This window comes from Parus major, chromosome 14 (assembly GCF_001522545.3).
Source record: "Parus major isolate Abel chromosome 14, Parus_major1.1, whole genome shotgun sequence".
Taxonomy (NCBI): domain Eukaryota; kingdom Metazoa; phylum Chordata; class Aves; order Passeriformes; family Paridae; genus Parus; species Parus major.
The window spans coordinates 1,796,092-1,812,232 of record NC_031783.1 but is presented as its reverse complement, the minus strand read 5'-3'; the positions used below and the strand labels follow the sequence as shown (position 1 = coordinate 1,812,232).

General features: G+C 54.3%; 1 protein-coding gene across 5 annotated transcripts in view; it reads left to right on the top strand.

Moving 5' to 3' along the window:
• The window catches only part of XPO6 (exportin 6), a 55,468-nt gene extending 42,641 nt beyond the window's left edge, over positions 1–12,827 (top strand). For 3 of the 5 annotated variants that reach the window (XM_015643080.3, XM_015643079.3, XM_015643081.3), the window contains 11 exons: positions 675–767; positions 1,870–2,014; positions 2,569–2,715; positions 3,918–4,107; positions 4,739–4,894; positions 6,076–6,190; positions 6,644–6,815; positions 7,191–7,352; positions 8,983–9,081; positions 10,330–10,560; positions 11,748–12,827. In XM_015643080.3, the coding sequence (XP_015498566.1) occupies positions 675–767; positions 1,870–2,014; positions 2,569–2,715; positions 3,918–4,107; positions 4,739–4,894; positions 6,076–6,190; positions 6,644–6,815; positions 7,191–7,352; positions 8,983–9,081; positions 10,330–10,560; positions 11,748–11,849 (1,612 nt within the window). In that variant the 3' untranslated portion in view covers positions 11,850–12,827. Of the gene's footprint in view, positions 1–674; positions 768–1,869; positions 2,015–2,568; positions 2,716–3,917; positions 4,108–4,738; positions 4,895–6,075; positions 6,191–6,643; positions 6,816–7,190; positions 7,353–8,982; positions 9,082–10,177; positions 10,293–10,329; positions 10,561–11,747 lie in introns of those variants that run through there. The other 2 variants (XM_033517859.1, XM_033517860.1) reach the window with 2 other exon arrangements.
• Positions 12,828–16,141: the final 3,314 nt, after the last annotated feature.

The window sequence follows — 16,141 nt, the reverse complement described above, 5'->3', positions numbered from 1 at the left end:
ATTGTTCCCTGGCAGGGTGGGCAGGCCCTGGCACAGGGTGCCCAGAGAAGCTGTGGCTGTCCCTGGATCCCTGGAAGTGTCCAAGGCCAGGCTGGATGGGGCTTGGAGCAGCCTGGGATGGTGGAAGGTGTCCCTGTCATGGCAGGGATGGAGTGAGATAAACTCAGTCACTTGAAAACATTGGGGGAGGGACTTGTGTTCCAGCATCTGCATTTGTGAGGCAATGAAACAACACAGAGTTTGATTAGAGTTGTATCTTTCAAAACTAAATCACCAAAACCTCCTTTGATGGTTGGACTTTGTGATCTTCAAGGTATTTTCCAACCTTGGTAATTCCATTATTCTTCTCTTAAATGAAAAGACCTGTGAAAGTGGAAGGGGCAGACATTTTATTATTCTTCTCTAAGATACTAAATTAGCACATAGTTACAAATGGCAGAATTTCAGGCATTTACACAGGTTTTGTGTTTTCATTTCTGTGCAAGAACATCTGACATATTCCATTTTATCCCAAACACTGCAGTAGGCTCTGAATTATTTCAAGCTAAATAGTCAAAATCTCATTTCTGTATTAGCTAAATATTGACACACACCAGGGAAGAGCTGCCCTAGATCAGGTACTGGAGCAGATTTGTACAATCCCTTTGCACTGCCATGTGTGTTTGCACCTGCAGGTTGGTAAAAGTGACGTTGTATGGATCCCAAATCAAACTGTACAACATCGAAACAGCCGTTCCCTCGGTGCTGAAACCTGACCTCATCGATGTGTGAGTGTGGGGAAGGGTTGGATCTGCTGCTCACACCCCTCCTTGGCAGACACTCTGGGAAACAGCCTCTCCTGCTGCTGGCAGCTCCCCAGGAAAGCACCTTTTCCAGCTGATCAAAGTCAAGTCTTTCCTCTAATGGAAGTACCCAGGTCACTTAAAGGAAAAACATGTTTGTACTGAGAAGGAAAAATGCCCCTTAAATCAGCTCTGAGAGCAAATTGGGATTGTGCCCTGTGCTGGTGACTGTAAAAGCAGGATAATTAATGAGGAAATAAGTGTTACAGCAGTGATATTTTAAAGAAATGGATCCACTGTGTACTGTGCAGTTTATTTGTAAATCCAGTTGATGGATTTTTTGCTGCCAAGATCAGATCTGTGGCTCAGGTAAAAGAGATTTTTCCCAGTTGAGGGTTTCAAATCCTCATCTTCCAAGACAAACCTGAGCCTTGCAGCTGTGCAAGCCATTTGTGGGACAAACAACTGCCTGACAGTGTGAAATCTTGGTGCTGCTGGTCACAGATCACCTCTGGGACAGACTTTGTCTGTCAGCACAAACCTGTTTCCTGCCAGCTGGAGTTCTGTGAGCAGAATTTGAATGTTTGTTCTGGTTTGTAATTGCACCTTCAGCAGCTCCTCAAAGTCCCCCACTAAATTTCACCATATCTCTGTATAACTAATGGGATTTCTCCTATTAGTCTCAAGTTAATGGCACTGAAATTTGTGCACTAAAATGTTGTTTTAATGGTGTTTCTGGTTCACAGCAACTGGGGAGGTGTTTTCCATGATCTGTCAGCAAGGGTTCACCCTTTTCCCTGTCCCTGAAGAAACCTGTGATCATTTTCTAATGCTTGCCTGAGACAGCAGCACTGTCACACATTTGGGGGACACCTCTGAAACTTCCTGACTCAATCTTCATGAGATAAAAGTGTGATCATGTGTGGTTACAGTCAGGTACCAATTGGTGCTAACTTGGCTTTATCACTTCTCACCTTTCCCTTGATGGGTCCAGAACCAAAACCAAAAAAGCAGTGAGGATTTTTTTTACAATCCACTTTGCCAGCTTTGCCTGAAACACCATTCTTGTGTCCCCTGGTGTCCCCAGGCATGCCCAGTCCCTGGCAGCCCTGCAGGCCTACGCTCACTGGCTGGCCCAGTTCTACAGCGAGGTGCACCGGCAGAACCCCGAGCAGTTCATCTCCCTGGTGTCCACGGCGCTGGAGGCCATCACCCCCCTCATCAGCTCCAAGGTACTGCCTCCCTGGGGGCTGGGGCTGCTCTCTGCTCCCCTGGGGGCTGGGGAGGTGTCCTAGCAGCACTGGGGTCAGGGTAATACAAGCTTAAGCAACTTAAAGGCTTTTAAACTCAATTTAATGATTTTATGGCTTGAAAGCAGGGAAGTCTCTCTGTCTCTCTCGTGGTATTAAGGGAACTCAGCTATGCTCTGGTTGACAAATAAATCATAGAATCATTTAGGAAATGCTCTCTAAGATCAAGTCCAACCTCCAGCACTGCCAAGGCCACCACTGACTCCTGTCCCCAAATGCCACACGGCTCTTAAATCCCTCCAGGGGTGGGGACTCCACCTCTGCTGTGAGCACCCTATGCCTGACCCCCCTTTCCATGAAGAACTCTTCCCAAAATCCAATCTAAACCTCCCTGGTGCAGCTTGAGGCCATTTCCTCTCACCCTGTCCCTTTTCTCTGGGAGCAGAGCTCAACCCCCCTGGCTGCACCTCCCAGGTCCTGGCAGCTGAGTGTGTGCTGCTGGGACTGACCCCTCTCTCTCTCTCTCTCTCTGCCAGGTTCAGGAGAAGCTGCTGCTGTCTGCGTGCCACCTGCTGGTGTCCCTGGCCACCACGGTGCGCCCAGTGTTCCTGATCAGCATCCCAGCCGTGCAGAAAGTGTTCAACAGGATCACTGACACCTCTGCCCAGCGCCTCCCCGACAAGGTCAGTTGGCCAGAGCTGCCTGATGTAGAAATGAGGTGTCCTTGGGAAGATGGGTGGGTGGGGTAACCTCAAAAATCACGTGGAACAGCAGCAATCTCTGTATTGTGATATCCAGGAATTACAGTGATACTGTATGTAATTAGTGATCTGTTTCAAGGAACAGCACAAGATAAAAAACACCTTTTAGATCTGGTTCTTTTCTCATTTGTTGACACCATCCCCAGTTCTGCATCATCTTTACATCTGAAACACCACTCTTGTGTGCCCCCTGACAGTACAGGCACATTGATTCTGACCCACACAAAGAGTTTGTTGTGAAACTCAAGTATTTATATTGCAGAAGCAATGTAAATAATATAAATATATTCCATTTATAGTACTGAAAAGCCACAGTGCTGGGATATGGTTGTGTTGTGTGCTGGCAGGGAAGCACAGAGTGTTGCACAAGTGCAGAAGCTCGTCATGTAAACCAGAGGAGTAGTGAAAGTAAAGTCAGCTTTGTTTTTATAAACACCAGAGATTTACTGGTGCAGGGAAGGGCTGACAGAGCTGGGAGCTGCTTCCAGGCCTTAAACCCTGGAGCTTTGCTTGTCTCTCTCCTTGCAGAGCTGGTGGTTTTCACTTGGGCTCTGCTATGCTGTTGAACAGTGAGCACCCCTGGTGTCTGGGACAGCCTTAAAATGGCATTTCACTCCAGGCTTGTGCTCTAGCAAAAATTAACTTGGAAAAAAAGTTAAAACTCGGTCTCTTTGCTTATTGTTGCCCAGAGAAGTTGTGCAAATCCACCCCTAGAAGTGTCCAAGGCCAGGCTGGGATGGTGGAAGGTGTCCCTGCCTATGGCAGGGGGTTGGAATTATGTGATCTTTAATGTCCCTTCAACCCAAACCATTCCATGATTCAATGGTTCTGCTGTCAGTCCAGCCCTGCTGCTGCCTGGGCCCTTGTAGGTGGCTTTCTGCTCCCCCATCTCATTGTGGGTAGCAGGAGCTCGGGGTTTATGTCCCTGTGTGGGTGTTTTGGGAGCTGCAATCCCTCCTCAGTGTCCAAGCAGCTCTGCAGAGCTCATCCAGAGCCTCCCACACATCAGAGATGCACAAAGCAGGGGTGGAACACGATGAGCTTTAACCTCCCATCCCACCCAAGCCATTCCGTGACTCTTCCCACCCAAACCATTCTGTGGCTGTGATTGCTGTCCCTCCCAGGCCCAGGTGTTGGTGTGCAGGGCTCTGTCCAACGTGCTGCTGCTGCCCTGGCCCAACCTGCCCGAGAGCGAGCAGCAGTGGGCCGTGCGCTCCACCAACCACGCCAGCCTCGTGTCCGCCCTCACCAGGGACTACCGCCAGCTCAAGGCCACGGCCAGCCTGCCCCAGAGGAAGGTGCAGCTGGAGGACAGTAAGTACCAGTGTCCTGCTCACTCCTCCTGCACTGGGGAGTGTCATCAAGCTGATTTGCCAGGAATTATTTTGGCTGAGAAAACGTTTTGCATACGGGGAGAGCGGGGAAGGAGCGGGTTGTGTTTTCTTTCTGTTCTTAGAGGCTTTTCTGCTCTGTACAGGGCACTCTCATCCCACCTGTAAACATCCACTGAAGTGCTGCCTTCCTAAGGAAGGTGGGATCAGGGTTGGGATAAAAGTTTAAACAGTAAGGATTGCATGGGGAGTACTGAACAGTGTGTTGTAGTGTTAGAAATGCTGGCTGGAAGCAGCGTTAATGAAGATCGTGGTTGTAAAAAGTGAAGGGGGAAAATAAGAATTCCTTCCAGACTTGGGAAGTACTGGAGGGGGTTTGTTTATGTAGGAGGAATGCAAGGAAACTCCTGGCAGGGGTGCAGGGAAACCTCTGTATATGCTTTGGGTCTGGTTTTGGGTGTTTTTTGGGTTTTTTCATTGAGGAATCATACAGAAATCAGCAGTGTCACACATCAGTTCTTTTAATTACTCTGTGTGTGAGCTTAATTTTTTTTTCCTCTTACCTGTGAGCAGTTTTGGCACATGCAAGAAGCATCACTTCTCTTGTTTTGCAGCCAAAGTGATCATCCACCAGACACTGAGCGTTCTGGAAGATATTGTAGAAAGTGTCTCTGGAGAATCCACCAAGTCCCGGCAGATCTGTTATCAGTCGCTGCAAGAATCCGTGCAGGTCTCACTAGCCCTCTTCCCAGCTTTCATTCATCAGTCAGGTATAACCTCAGGCCAGGGGTCATGCTGTGAGTAGCTTTCTGAGCTCCTGGTAACACCCAGAGCAGCAGCACAGAGTTGTGGTGTGGGTGTGGAGTGTGTGGCTTTGCTGTGCCTGGGTGTGCTGGGAGAGCTGGGCTGAGCCACAGCAGGGAAGGGACATCCCTGCCAGCCAGGATCCAGGCAGGATTGTCACAGGTTCAAAGAGGAGCTGGTCCTGAGCACAAAAAAAATAGAAAAAAAAGTTTTTAAATACCCTTTCTGGCTTTATTTGCCATTTACATTCTGTGCAGAAGCTTGAAGAGGAAGAGTTGTCATCAGATTGGTGAAATGATGTGGGATTGGGGATTTTTTTCTCTGAGATGGGACCAGGGCTGTCACTTGGCAGCCTTCTGGCCAGCAGCTTGCATTTTGTGTCACATCAGGGTGCTTCCTCCTGTTCCACTTGGAGCTGGGTGGGATTTTCTCAGTGATGGGGTAGAGGGGAGACAAAAGCAGAGAAATGCAGAGGATCCAAAGCAGCAGCAAAGGTGCTGTGACTCCAGGGAGCTGCTGTGTTCATAACAGGCTGGCAGCCTCATCAATTGCAATTTATTGGCAATCAAAAGCTGTGTGATGAGGGAGGAGTTGAGCAGCTCCAGCTTTGTTATCCTGTCTTTTTTGGGGTGGATGAAGGATCAGCTGGGTGCTGATCAGATCAGCTCACTGCATCACCACATGCTCACTTCTGAAGGCAGAAGGGTCTTCTCAGCTCCTGCCAAAAAAACAAGCTGGATTCTGTTTCCTCCACCCCGAGCTGTGTGGATGTTTTGGATTTGTTGGTGTTTCCTGTTAACCCTGTATGAGCAGTGAGAACTGAGATGGGCCTGGAGCTGCCCCTGAGCTCTCTCCCAGCACTCTGAGCACGCTGAGGCCTTGCTGGCAGGGCTGTGGTTGTTCTGAAGGGTTGGGTGCTGCCTGTGCTTGTCCTCCCTGGCAGGATTTGGAAGGGGATGAACAATCTTGAAGCCCTGTAGGAACCAGCTGATGGTTTCAGTTTCTCAGACAACCCTGTTGGTAAATTCCCAAGAGTAAATGGTGTTCCCTGAACAGGAGGAGCAAACTTCAGACTTACACATAAAAGACTTATTGATGCATTTGGATGTTTCCTTGACATGTTCCTTTTGCTTTTCTCTTCTCTTAGATGTGACAGATGAGATGCTGAGCTTCTTCCTCACCCTATTCCAAGGCCTGAGGGTGCAGATGGGAGTGCCTTTCACTGAGCAGATCATACAGACCTTCCTGAACATGTTCACCAGGTACTGCCCAACACTGGTCACTTCTTCCTTACTCCTCAGGATGGTTGATCTGAGGAGCTGCTCAGCTCCCTGTCCCTAAAGAGGGCTGTTCCCAGCCTTTGTGGCCAGACTTCTGTCACATCCCAGGGCTGAACCTGAGGAAAACAAGTCTGGAGAGACGTGGTGCATGCTCACCAGTCATACCTGCCATTGTGCAAATCCAGCTCTCCCACAGCCTCTCTGGCTGGACTCTCACATTCCCTGTTAGCTCCTGCCCAAGGTCTGAGAGTGTCCCCTCACTCATCTTTTCTTGCTGAGAGGAGTGTGTCAACCCTCAGTCACAACCCCCCTTTGTGTGGCTTCATGTGCTTGGCCACTATTAACTGAGCATTTCAGAGGCATCACATATTTTCCAGAAATGCAGATGAGCCTTTGGATGTCTGGGAATGTTGCTAATGGCTGTTTGTGTCCCAGGGAGCAGCTGGCAGAGAGCATCCTGCACGAGGGCAGCACGGGCTGCCGGGTGGTGGAGAAGTTCCTGAAGATCCTGCAGGTGGTGGTGCAGGAGCCAGGCCAGGTGTTCAAACCCTTCCTGCCCAGTGTGATCTCGCTGTGCATGGAGCAGGTGTATCCCATCATTGCAGAGGTAGGACAGCTCTCCCAGGGCAGGGAAGGGGATGGGAACTCATTGCTGGAGGAGGGGGTGGCAGCAGTGAAGCTTTGATTTCCAAGAGCTGAAAGGATGGAGGGAAAACACCCTGTGGGGGAGTGGTTAGTGGGATTGGAAGGAGGGTGGGTGGAGGATTCTGTCAGGGATTTCAAGAGAAGCTAAAATTAGGGAGGTGATCAAAGCAGGAGGTACAACTCAGAGTCAGCCATGTGTTTTCAGCAGGATCCTACAGCTGCTGGGTCTGGTGCCCCTGCAGGAGAAGGGCTTGGCTGCAGAGCCCTGGGTGGGTGGGACCAGGGTGGGATCCCAGCAGAGGAGCCTGCTCTGAGCTCTGTGCCCCTCTCCTGCCAGCGCTCATCCCCTGATGTGAAGGCAGAGCTGTTTGAGCTGCTCTTCCGGGTCCTGCACCACAACTGGAGGTACTTCTTCAAATCCAGTGTGCTGGCCAGTGTCCAGAGGGGAGTGGCAGAGGAGCAGATGGAGAATGAAGCCCAGTTCAGTGCCATCATGCAGGTAACTCAGCCATTCCCAGCACTCCCCAGAAGCTGTCCTGCAGGGGAGCTCATTAAACACAGAATCACAGAATCATCAAGGCTGGGAAAGCCCTCTGAGACTGAGTCCAGTCATTCCCCAGCACTGCCAAGGCCACCACTAACCCATGTCCCCAAGTGCCACATCCACACACCTTCTGAATCCCTTCAGGAATAGTGACCCCACCACTGCCCTGGGGAGCTGTGCCAGGGCCTGCCCACCCTGCCAGGGAACAATTCCTTCCCAATATCCCATCCATCCCTGCCCTCTGGCAGTGGAAGCCATTCCCTGTGTCCTGTCCCTCCATCCCTTGTCCCAAGTCCCTCTGAAGCTCTGCTGGAGCCCCTTCAGGCCCTGGAAGGCAGGCACAGCACCTTCTCAGGTTGGGACATTGGCATTTTTAAGAATAACAGACTGTTCCGTGTGTTAGTTCAGTCAGAGCTGGCCAGGTGAGCTCCCTTGCAATTCCTGGATCACCTTGGACTGCAGGTGGGAGGACTTTGAGCAAGTTTCCCCATCTTGGAGTGCCTGGAGGAACTGGGTCCTCTGTGGTGCACATGTGGAGAGGGAGCTCTGGCACTGACATAAACTGGCTCTTGTTTCTCTCTGCCCTTCCCTTCTCCTGCCACCTTCTGGTGTGAATGAAACCCAGGCTGGTTCCTGTGCTGGGCTGTCCAAGCATCTCTTTCACCTATAGCTGTGTAACACTTCCAAAGTCTCTTGAATGCCTCATTTCTGGAAGATATTTATGTAATAATCTCATTTTTGGGTGACAATGCTGCACAGCTTGTTTTACTCCTTGGCTCTTGTTGCTCTGATACAAAACTCTGATGTTCTGTGTCCCCACAGGCAGTGCTTTGTGTGGGGGATATTAATAGTTTGTGTGCTGATTTCCACCTGAGATCTAAGGCCAGAACTGGCTCAGTCTTGATGGGATCTGGGTCATTTCTGTCCATTTGACAATAAGTGGATCATGTGGGAGAATAAACTCTTCTGTTCACAAGGCCTTGAAGAGGAGCTGTTAAAATCCTGCTGCCTGTCTCTGTACAGAGCTGACCTCATCCACCTTCACCCCCTGTCCCGTGTTTTGGAGGTGTTCAGGGTGGAAAAGATGTTTGATCACACACTGTGCAGCCCTGCCAGACCAGCTCAGGGTCCAGCAGGTTTTGTTCTGGGCTCTTCACTGCCCTGGCTCCCAGGGCTCATCTCCAAATCCTAAATCAGGGCAGTGACGTCTGCTTGGGCTCCTGCCTGAGGCTGCTCTGTTCCCCGTGCTGTGGTGCTGTGGGTGACATCCCTGAGGAGCAGCCCTGCCCTTCCTGAGCAGCCTGCCTGCCCAGGGAGCTGGGCTCAGCATCCCTGGCCCTCTCCAGTGCCAGCTTGGCCTGCCTGTGCCCAGTGGACCCAGCTTGGCAGCTGCTCTGCAGGGATGTGCCCCTGTTCCCACCAAAATGTCATTCCCACGGATCTGGTGGCAGCACAGGTGATTTGAACTGTCTCTTGTTGGCTTGCTGCACTTCCATGGGGTTTGTGAAATGCTGTTGTTTTACCTGGCAGGTCTGATGTTTGTGCTGGTCTCCATCCTCTTCCTCCCACTGTGCTTTGTTCCCAGGCATTTGGCCAGTCTTTCCTGCAGCCTGACATTCACCTGTTCAAACAGAACCTCTTCTACCTGGAGACACTGAACACGAAGCAGAAGCTGTACCACAAGGTGGGTCCTACCTGAGCCTGTGCTCCCTGGGCCTGGGAAGAGGTGGGAGCTGTCCTGGGACTGGTTTTAAACTACTGGGAAGTCCAGGTCAGGATTTGGGGGTTTTGTGCCACAGCCTTTGGGTTGTTGCCTTGTTCCAGGAGGTTGGAATGGAGTTTCCTGATAGTGGGAACTGGAAATGGGAGGGATCCCAGCTCCAGTCAGACAAAGCCTGGATGTGTTCCCTCCTCTGACAGTGAGGGAGAGCAGAGAACACACAGTGACAGTGAGGTTTGTCTGGGGAAGCAGGAATTGGGATCATCAGTGGGACAGTGAGTGCCTCCAGCATTCCCACCTGGGCAGCTGCAGGTATCCAATATTCCCAGGTCACTGCCACGTGGGAGTCTCCATCTCTCTTTGGACCCATCCTCCAGGCCCTGTAACCTCCCCTTAGCTGCTGCCATGAAGGATTAAATCTGGAATCCAGGGAATCTGGTCAGCCTGGGAAAGCAGAGCTTTCAATTTCTCATCTGTGGTCACACCTGAAGGGCAGCCCTTTGTGTTCACAGGTGCCTGGGGCCGACTCCAGGCATCTGGCCACATTCCCTGGCTGCCAGGAGCACTGTGCAGGGAACACCTGGCTGGAATTGCAGTGGGACTTGATGCTGGTTGCTTTGCCAATGCTTAAAACTTGGGTCAGAGCATGGAATGGTTTGGGCTGGATGGAACTGTAAAGCTGATTTAATTTTAGACCCCTCCCATGGGCAGGGACACCTTCCACCATCCCAGGCTGCTCCAAGCCCCATCCAGCCTGGCCTTGGACACTTCCAGGGATCCAGGGGCAGCCACAGCTTCTCTGGGCACCCTGTGCCAGGGCCTGCCCACCCTGCCAGGGAACAATTCCTTCCCAATATCCCATCCATCCCTGCCCTCTGGCAGTGGAAGCCATTCCCTGTGTCCTGTCCCTCCATCCCTTGTCCCCAGTCCCTCTGCAGCTCTCCTGGAGCCCCTTTAGGCCCTGGAAGGGGCTCTGAGGTGTCCCTGAAACCCCAAACCATGTAAGTGTGGCCAAATCTAACATTAACTTTAAAGCTGATACTAATTGAGCTTATTTTAGCCATTTTTGATCTGACTTGGCTGAAAAAATCATCTCAGCACTCACCAGAGTTTGGAGATTCCGCTGAAGCCGGGGCTGCTCTGTCCTTGCTGGATTTGTCCTCCCATGGGAGGAGTGAAGTCCCCTAACCCAGTGCCCTTCTCCCTGTGCAGAAGATCTTCAGGACCACGATGCTGTTCCAGTTTGTGAACGTGCTGCTGCAGGTGCTGGTGCACAAATCCCATGACCTGCTGCAGGAGGAGATCGGCATCGCCACCTACAACATGGCCTCGGTGGACTTCGACGGCTTCTACTCCGCCTTCCTGCCCGAGTTCCTGGCCAGCTGTGACGGCGTGGACTCCAACCAGAAGAACGTGCTGGGGAGGAATTTCAAAATGGACAGGGTAAGGAGGGGACCTGCAGCATTGTGGTGTTGCCAGTTTGCAGCTGGGAATGTCTCCAGGCCTTTTGTTCCCAGCGCTTCCGTAATTCCCAGCCAAGGATTTCTCACTGCGGGTGGCAGAGCTGCCAGCTCATCCCTCAGGCTGCAGGGTGCTGTGGGAGTCAGGGAATGTGTCCTGGAGGAAGTTTTTATTGGAGTAGATCTGTTCCCAAGTGGGATGCTCAGGTCCTTGCCTAAATCTCGCTCCAGCTGCTGGCCAGATGTTTGAGGGTTACAGTAAGGACAGAGTACCTGCAAAGGCTCCCAATTCCTGCAAACCCCTCCTGTGTGGGGAGGAAACAGGTGGAATGGCACTGCAGAGCAGCAGGTTCTGCTTCCATTCACTGAGGGTTGTCCATTGAGTGCTCCCTGTCCTGAGGGAGGGGATGGGAATTGGAGACCAAGGGTGAAGATAGGAATGGAACCCTGGGGAAATTGCTTGGCTCTAGAAGGCAACTGCTCTTCAGGAATATCAGCCCTTGTTAGGGAGTGTGCGACACCCAGGAGCCTTGGCAGGAGGGCAGCAAGGAATTAGTGCTGTATCCAGCCATGGAGCCAGGCTGGGAGTGTTCACCTGGGGAAGAGAGGGATCCAGGGACACCTCAGAGCCCCTTCCAGGGCCTGAAGGGGCTCCAGGAGGGCTGCAGAGGGACTGGGGACAAGGGATGGAGGGACAGGACACAGGGAATGGCTTCCCAGTGCCAGAGGGCAGGGCTGGATGGGATATTGGGAAGGAATTGTTCCCTGGCACGGTGGGCAGGCCCTGGCACAGGGTGCCCAGAGAAGCTGTGGCTGCCCCTGGATCCCTGGAAGTGTCCAAGGCCAGGCTGGATGGGGCTTGGAGCAGCCTGGGACAGGGGAAGGTCCATGGCAGGAGGTTGGAACAGGATGAGGTTTAGGCCCCTCCCAGCACAGACATTCCATGATTCCATGATTCCATGAGCATTCCTCTCGGGCCTCACTGCACGATGAGAAGCCGGAGATGGGAGCAGAGCCTGGATATCTGCAGTCAGCTCTGAAACCATCTCAGCCCCAGAAACCGGATTTGCCTGTGCTGAGGCCGGGTCAGGATGGATCTGTTGATGTGTGAACACCCTCGGGGTGTGTGCCCCTGTGTGTTCCCAGCAGTTGTTGTTGTGTCCCTTGCAGGACCTGCCCTCGTTCACACAGAACGTGCACAGGCTGGTGAACGACCTGCGCTATTACAGACTGTGCAACGACAGCCTGCCCCCGGGCACTGTGAAGTTATAGTGACTGCCCTGGACTCCTCCCTTCCGCAGGGAACAGCTCCGTGTTTCGGTTTGCCAGCTCCCCCTCTCCTCCCGGGCCTTCCTGCCCTGGATCCACCGCTCTCCACCGCTTCCCTTGAGCTCTCCCTGCCCGAGCCCGGAGCCAGCAGGATGTGTCTTAATGCCCATCCCCGGGGCACCCCGACTCTTGGGAAATCCCTCTCCCGGGGCTTTCCCTCGGCTCCTGTAGCACTTTGTTGCATCTGGAGGTGTCTGGAGAGATCATGTCCGTATCAAACACGAGGCAGAAGCGCCAAAGACCACTTGAGACATTCGTACCTTCGTGTCATTCCACCTTCCTGCCCCGCCCAGCTCTCGGAGGAGGCTCCTGACCTGGGACTGGTTTGGCACTTCTGTCACTCCCTTTGTTTTTAAATTGCCTTGAAAAGCTCCCCGATGTTTGCGGGGATTTAGAGACTTTTTTGGGTTTTTTTTTAAACGTTTTCTCATCATTCCATTGTGATACTAAAACAACATGCTTAATGGGAATAAAGTGCTTACTTTGTTGTTTTAAATAACTTGGGGCTGGGTTAGTTTCCCTCTTAAGTCATTCTGTAAATGAACAGGTGGTGATCCACAGCTTTTCCCAGGATCAGGAATGAGGAGCAGCCAGCAAGGATCCCAACAAGTCCAGCAGCTCCTGGAAGGTGCAGATCAGTGGTGGCTTCTTCTTCTGCTGTCTCCTCGTTGAGTTTTCTGTCACATGCTGTGGTGATGCATTCATTCCCTCCAGCACTCTTGTCTGAATCATCGACCATGAAGTGCCTGCAGGAAGGAATTCCCCATTCCCAGGGAGCCTGGAGCTCAAATTCACCCTCTGACCAGTGCCCCAGTAGTGGCACCTGTCTGGTAAAATCCCAGACACCAGTCAGGCAGGACCAGATTGTGTGGGGTTTGTGGATCTCTGATTGTGAAACTGGGAAGGATTTCTTTTCCCTGAGGTCTCTGGTAAGGAAGCAGTGTTAAATCAGTCTTCATTTTTATATTTAATAGATTAAATTTGAGAGGAACTTCTCACAAGGGCGTGGAGTGACAGGACAAGGGGTAATGGCCTTAGGCTGAATGAGGGCAGGGATGGATGGGATATTGGGAAGGAATTGTTCCCTGGCAGGGTGGGCAGGCCCTGGCACAGGGTGCCCAGAGAAGCTGTGGCTGCCCCTGGATCCCTGGAAGTGTCCAAGGCCAGGCTGGATGGGGCTTGGAGCAGCCTGGGATGGTGGAAGGTGTCTCTGCCCATGGCAGGGGTGGGATGGGACTGGGCTTTAAGGTCCCTTCCAACCCAAACCATTCCACAATTCTGTGGAATCATTCTTAATTCCCTTTGGCTAAGTGGGCAGCTGCAGTGGCAGGAACAGCACCAGGCACTGGGAAGGGAGCTCTCCTGGAATGTTTGGAGATGTGGGTGTGATGTGGCTGCAGCTGGGAGGTGTCAGGGGTGAGCTGGAGCGTGGCAGCACTCCCTGGTTCCTCTGTTTCAGCTTTGTGGACAAGCCCCTTCCCTGTGCTCGTTTGCCATTGGGAGGTGACAGATGCTGTTTGGAAAATCTGTGCAGTCCCTGCCCCCAGGCTCTGAACTGGCACCAGTTGGATGTTTGGGCTCCCTGTCCTGGAGCAGAGTCCAAATGCCCAGGATGTGCCTCACCTGCTCCAGGCTGTGCAGGTGGGGGCTGAGCTGCCTCCAGAGGGCTGAGGGAAGAGGGGAAGGTGGCTGATGGTGAGTGCCAGCTCCCTGCCAGCCACAGCTGCAATAACACCCGGAGTGCCACAGTCTCCACATGAATCTTGGAGTCCTTGTTGTTCCTGCTGGAACATCCAGTGCAGAGTCCAGACCTGGCCCTGCTCCTGAGCTGTTCCTGGGCGCTCTCAGCAGCTCTGCCCTGCCCTGAGCTGCACTGGGGACACTGGAAGCTGGCAGCCACCTCCTCCAGCAGTTCCCTGGCTGTGGCTCCCTTTGGAGCTAGGCTGAAGGGATTTCATCCCAGTGCAGATCTCCAGGATCATGCTGCTTCTCTTTCCTGGCTTGACAGAGGGGTGAGAGTACAAGATTTTCCCTTGGTCAATGCCAGCCAGGTGCTCAAAATCCAGGCTCCAATCTGCCACCCCTTGTCCTAAAACCTCTTTCCCCTTTGCCACCCTTCTGTCCCATTCCCCCTGGCCTGGCAGACCCTGGAGAGGGGCCTTTCCCCACTCCCAACCCCTTGCTTGAGGGCAGGAAGTCTCTTTTTCACAACCTGTTGAGTCCATTTGCCCTTGGGGAGCCACTGGGGTGTTTTTTGCCATGGTGCTGAGCACAGCAGGTCCCCAGAGCCCCCAGGCTCTGGCAGGGGTTCTGTCCCCCCACTCACTGTGCCTTGGGCAGGGAGAGTGGGATAGAGCCCAGCCCTCAGCTTGGTTCTGTGTGTGCCTTCAGGACACTCCTCAGTCCTTCAGATCAGCACAGATTTGGGAAATGGGCTCAAAGCAACCAGGCTTTTCCATGAACTTGTCAAGCTGTTCTCCCATGAGGTGTTTGAGCACGTGGGAAGCCCAGCAAAGAGTGATTTCCCATCCTGGGGTCTGGAACGGGCTTGGAGAAGGGATCAGAGGGGCTCCCACCTGGGCAGTTCCTCTGCCCCCAGGGTCTTGCACCCCTTCCCCAGCACCTGCTGTGTCCAGGGCAGGTCTGTGCCCCACAGGGGACCCTGCCCTGGCTGCTCCCGGGGCTGGGGACTCCCTTGTGCCCCAGCTCAGGCTGGCCTGGGCTGACCCAGCCTCTCCCTGCCTGGTGAATCGAGGGCAAAGCACGAGGCAGGTTTGGTTCCTGCCCTCGGGATGGGTGTGGGCTGTGCTCCCACCCTGGCAGGGTTTGGGATTCCAAACTGGGCTGTTCCGTGTCAGGATATTCCGTGTCAGGATATTCCGTGTCAGGATGCTCTGGATGGGGAGGATGCTCCGTCCCGGGATATCCCGAGCAGGCGCGGCGGCCGCCCGGCCCCGGCTGCTGCTTTAAGGGGAGGGACGGAAGCCTGACCCGTCCCCGGGCTCGGCCGGGCCCTTAAAGCCTCCGGAGACCGACCGAGGCCGGGTCCGAGCCGCCAGGGCCAGCATGGGCTCCCTGGGGCGCTGCCTGGCCCGGAACCTCCCCGGGCTCCGCTGCTATGGCTCCGGTGAGACACGGCCCCATCCCTGTCCTGCCCCTGGGGACCCTGTCCCCATCCTCATCCTGCCCCTGGGGACCCTGTCCCCATCCTCATCCTGCCCCTGGGGACCCTGTCCCCATCCCTGTCCTGCCCCTGGGGACCCTGTCCCCATCCCTGTCCTGCCCCTGGGGACCCTGTCCCAACCCTGGGGGCCTTCAGCCCCTTCCCCCTCCTGCCCTGGGTTCTCTTTCCACATCCCCGTCCTGTCCCCAGTCCCCTGCTTGTGCCGCCCCTTAGAGCTCCTGTTCCCATCCTATTCCCATCCTGTTCCCATCCTGTTCCCATCCTGTCCCCATCCTGTCCCATCCCCTGGCGGTGTCCCCGTCCCTCCATCCCGGCCGGGTGGCGGCTCACGGGCTCTGCTGGCCGGGATGGGGCAGAGCCGGAGCTGGCGCTCCCTGAAGGTCCCAGGGGGTTCAGTGTCCCCAGGACTGTGCTGGGGGACAGGGCAGGACCCTGGCAAAGCCGAGCCGTGCTCAGCAGTGCCCGGGGNCAGGACCCTGGCAAAGCCGAGCCGTGCTCAGCAGTGCCCGGGGCTGCTCACGGGCTCGGTTTCTCCGGCTCTGTCCCCGCCGGCACTGGGACCACCACTGGCAGTGAAGTGTCCTCCCTCCTTCCCCTCCTTCCCGTCCCCTCTGTCCCTCCAGCGGACGGGATGTCCCTTGGGGGCTTCTGTCCCCTCCTGCGGCGCAGCTGTGGCTGCGCTGTGACCCTGCTGTCCCACGGTCACCGATTTTCCTCTCCTCCAGCGGAGCGCTGTGAGCGGGGACCCTCCGGGCGGGGGAAAGGCCCCGGGCAGGGACAGAGTCCCGAGCACCGGGACACGGCACAGACACCCCTGGTTTAAAGGCTGCTTCCCGAGCACGGACGTGTCCCCAACACCCATCAGCGCTTTGTGGCACGTCCCCAGCAGCCTGAGAGGCACCGCTTGTCCGGGGAACGCGGCCCAGGACGGGATGGGGACAGGGACAGCCTCGGGGTCCTGCTGCCACCGTGTCTGGTGGGGTCCCGCGGGGGCCGCAGTGACACGAGGGGGCCGCAGTGACTCTCGGTGACCCGCAGTGACTCTCGGTGG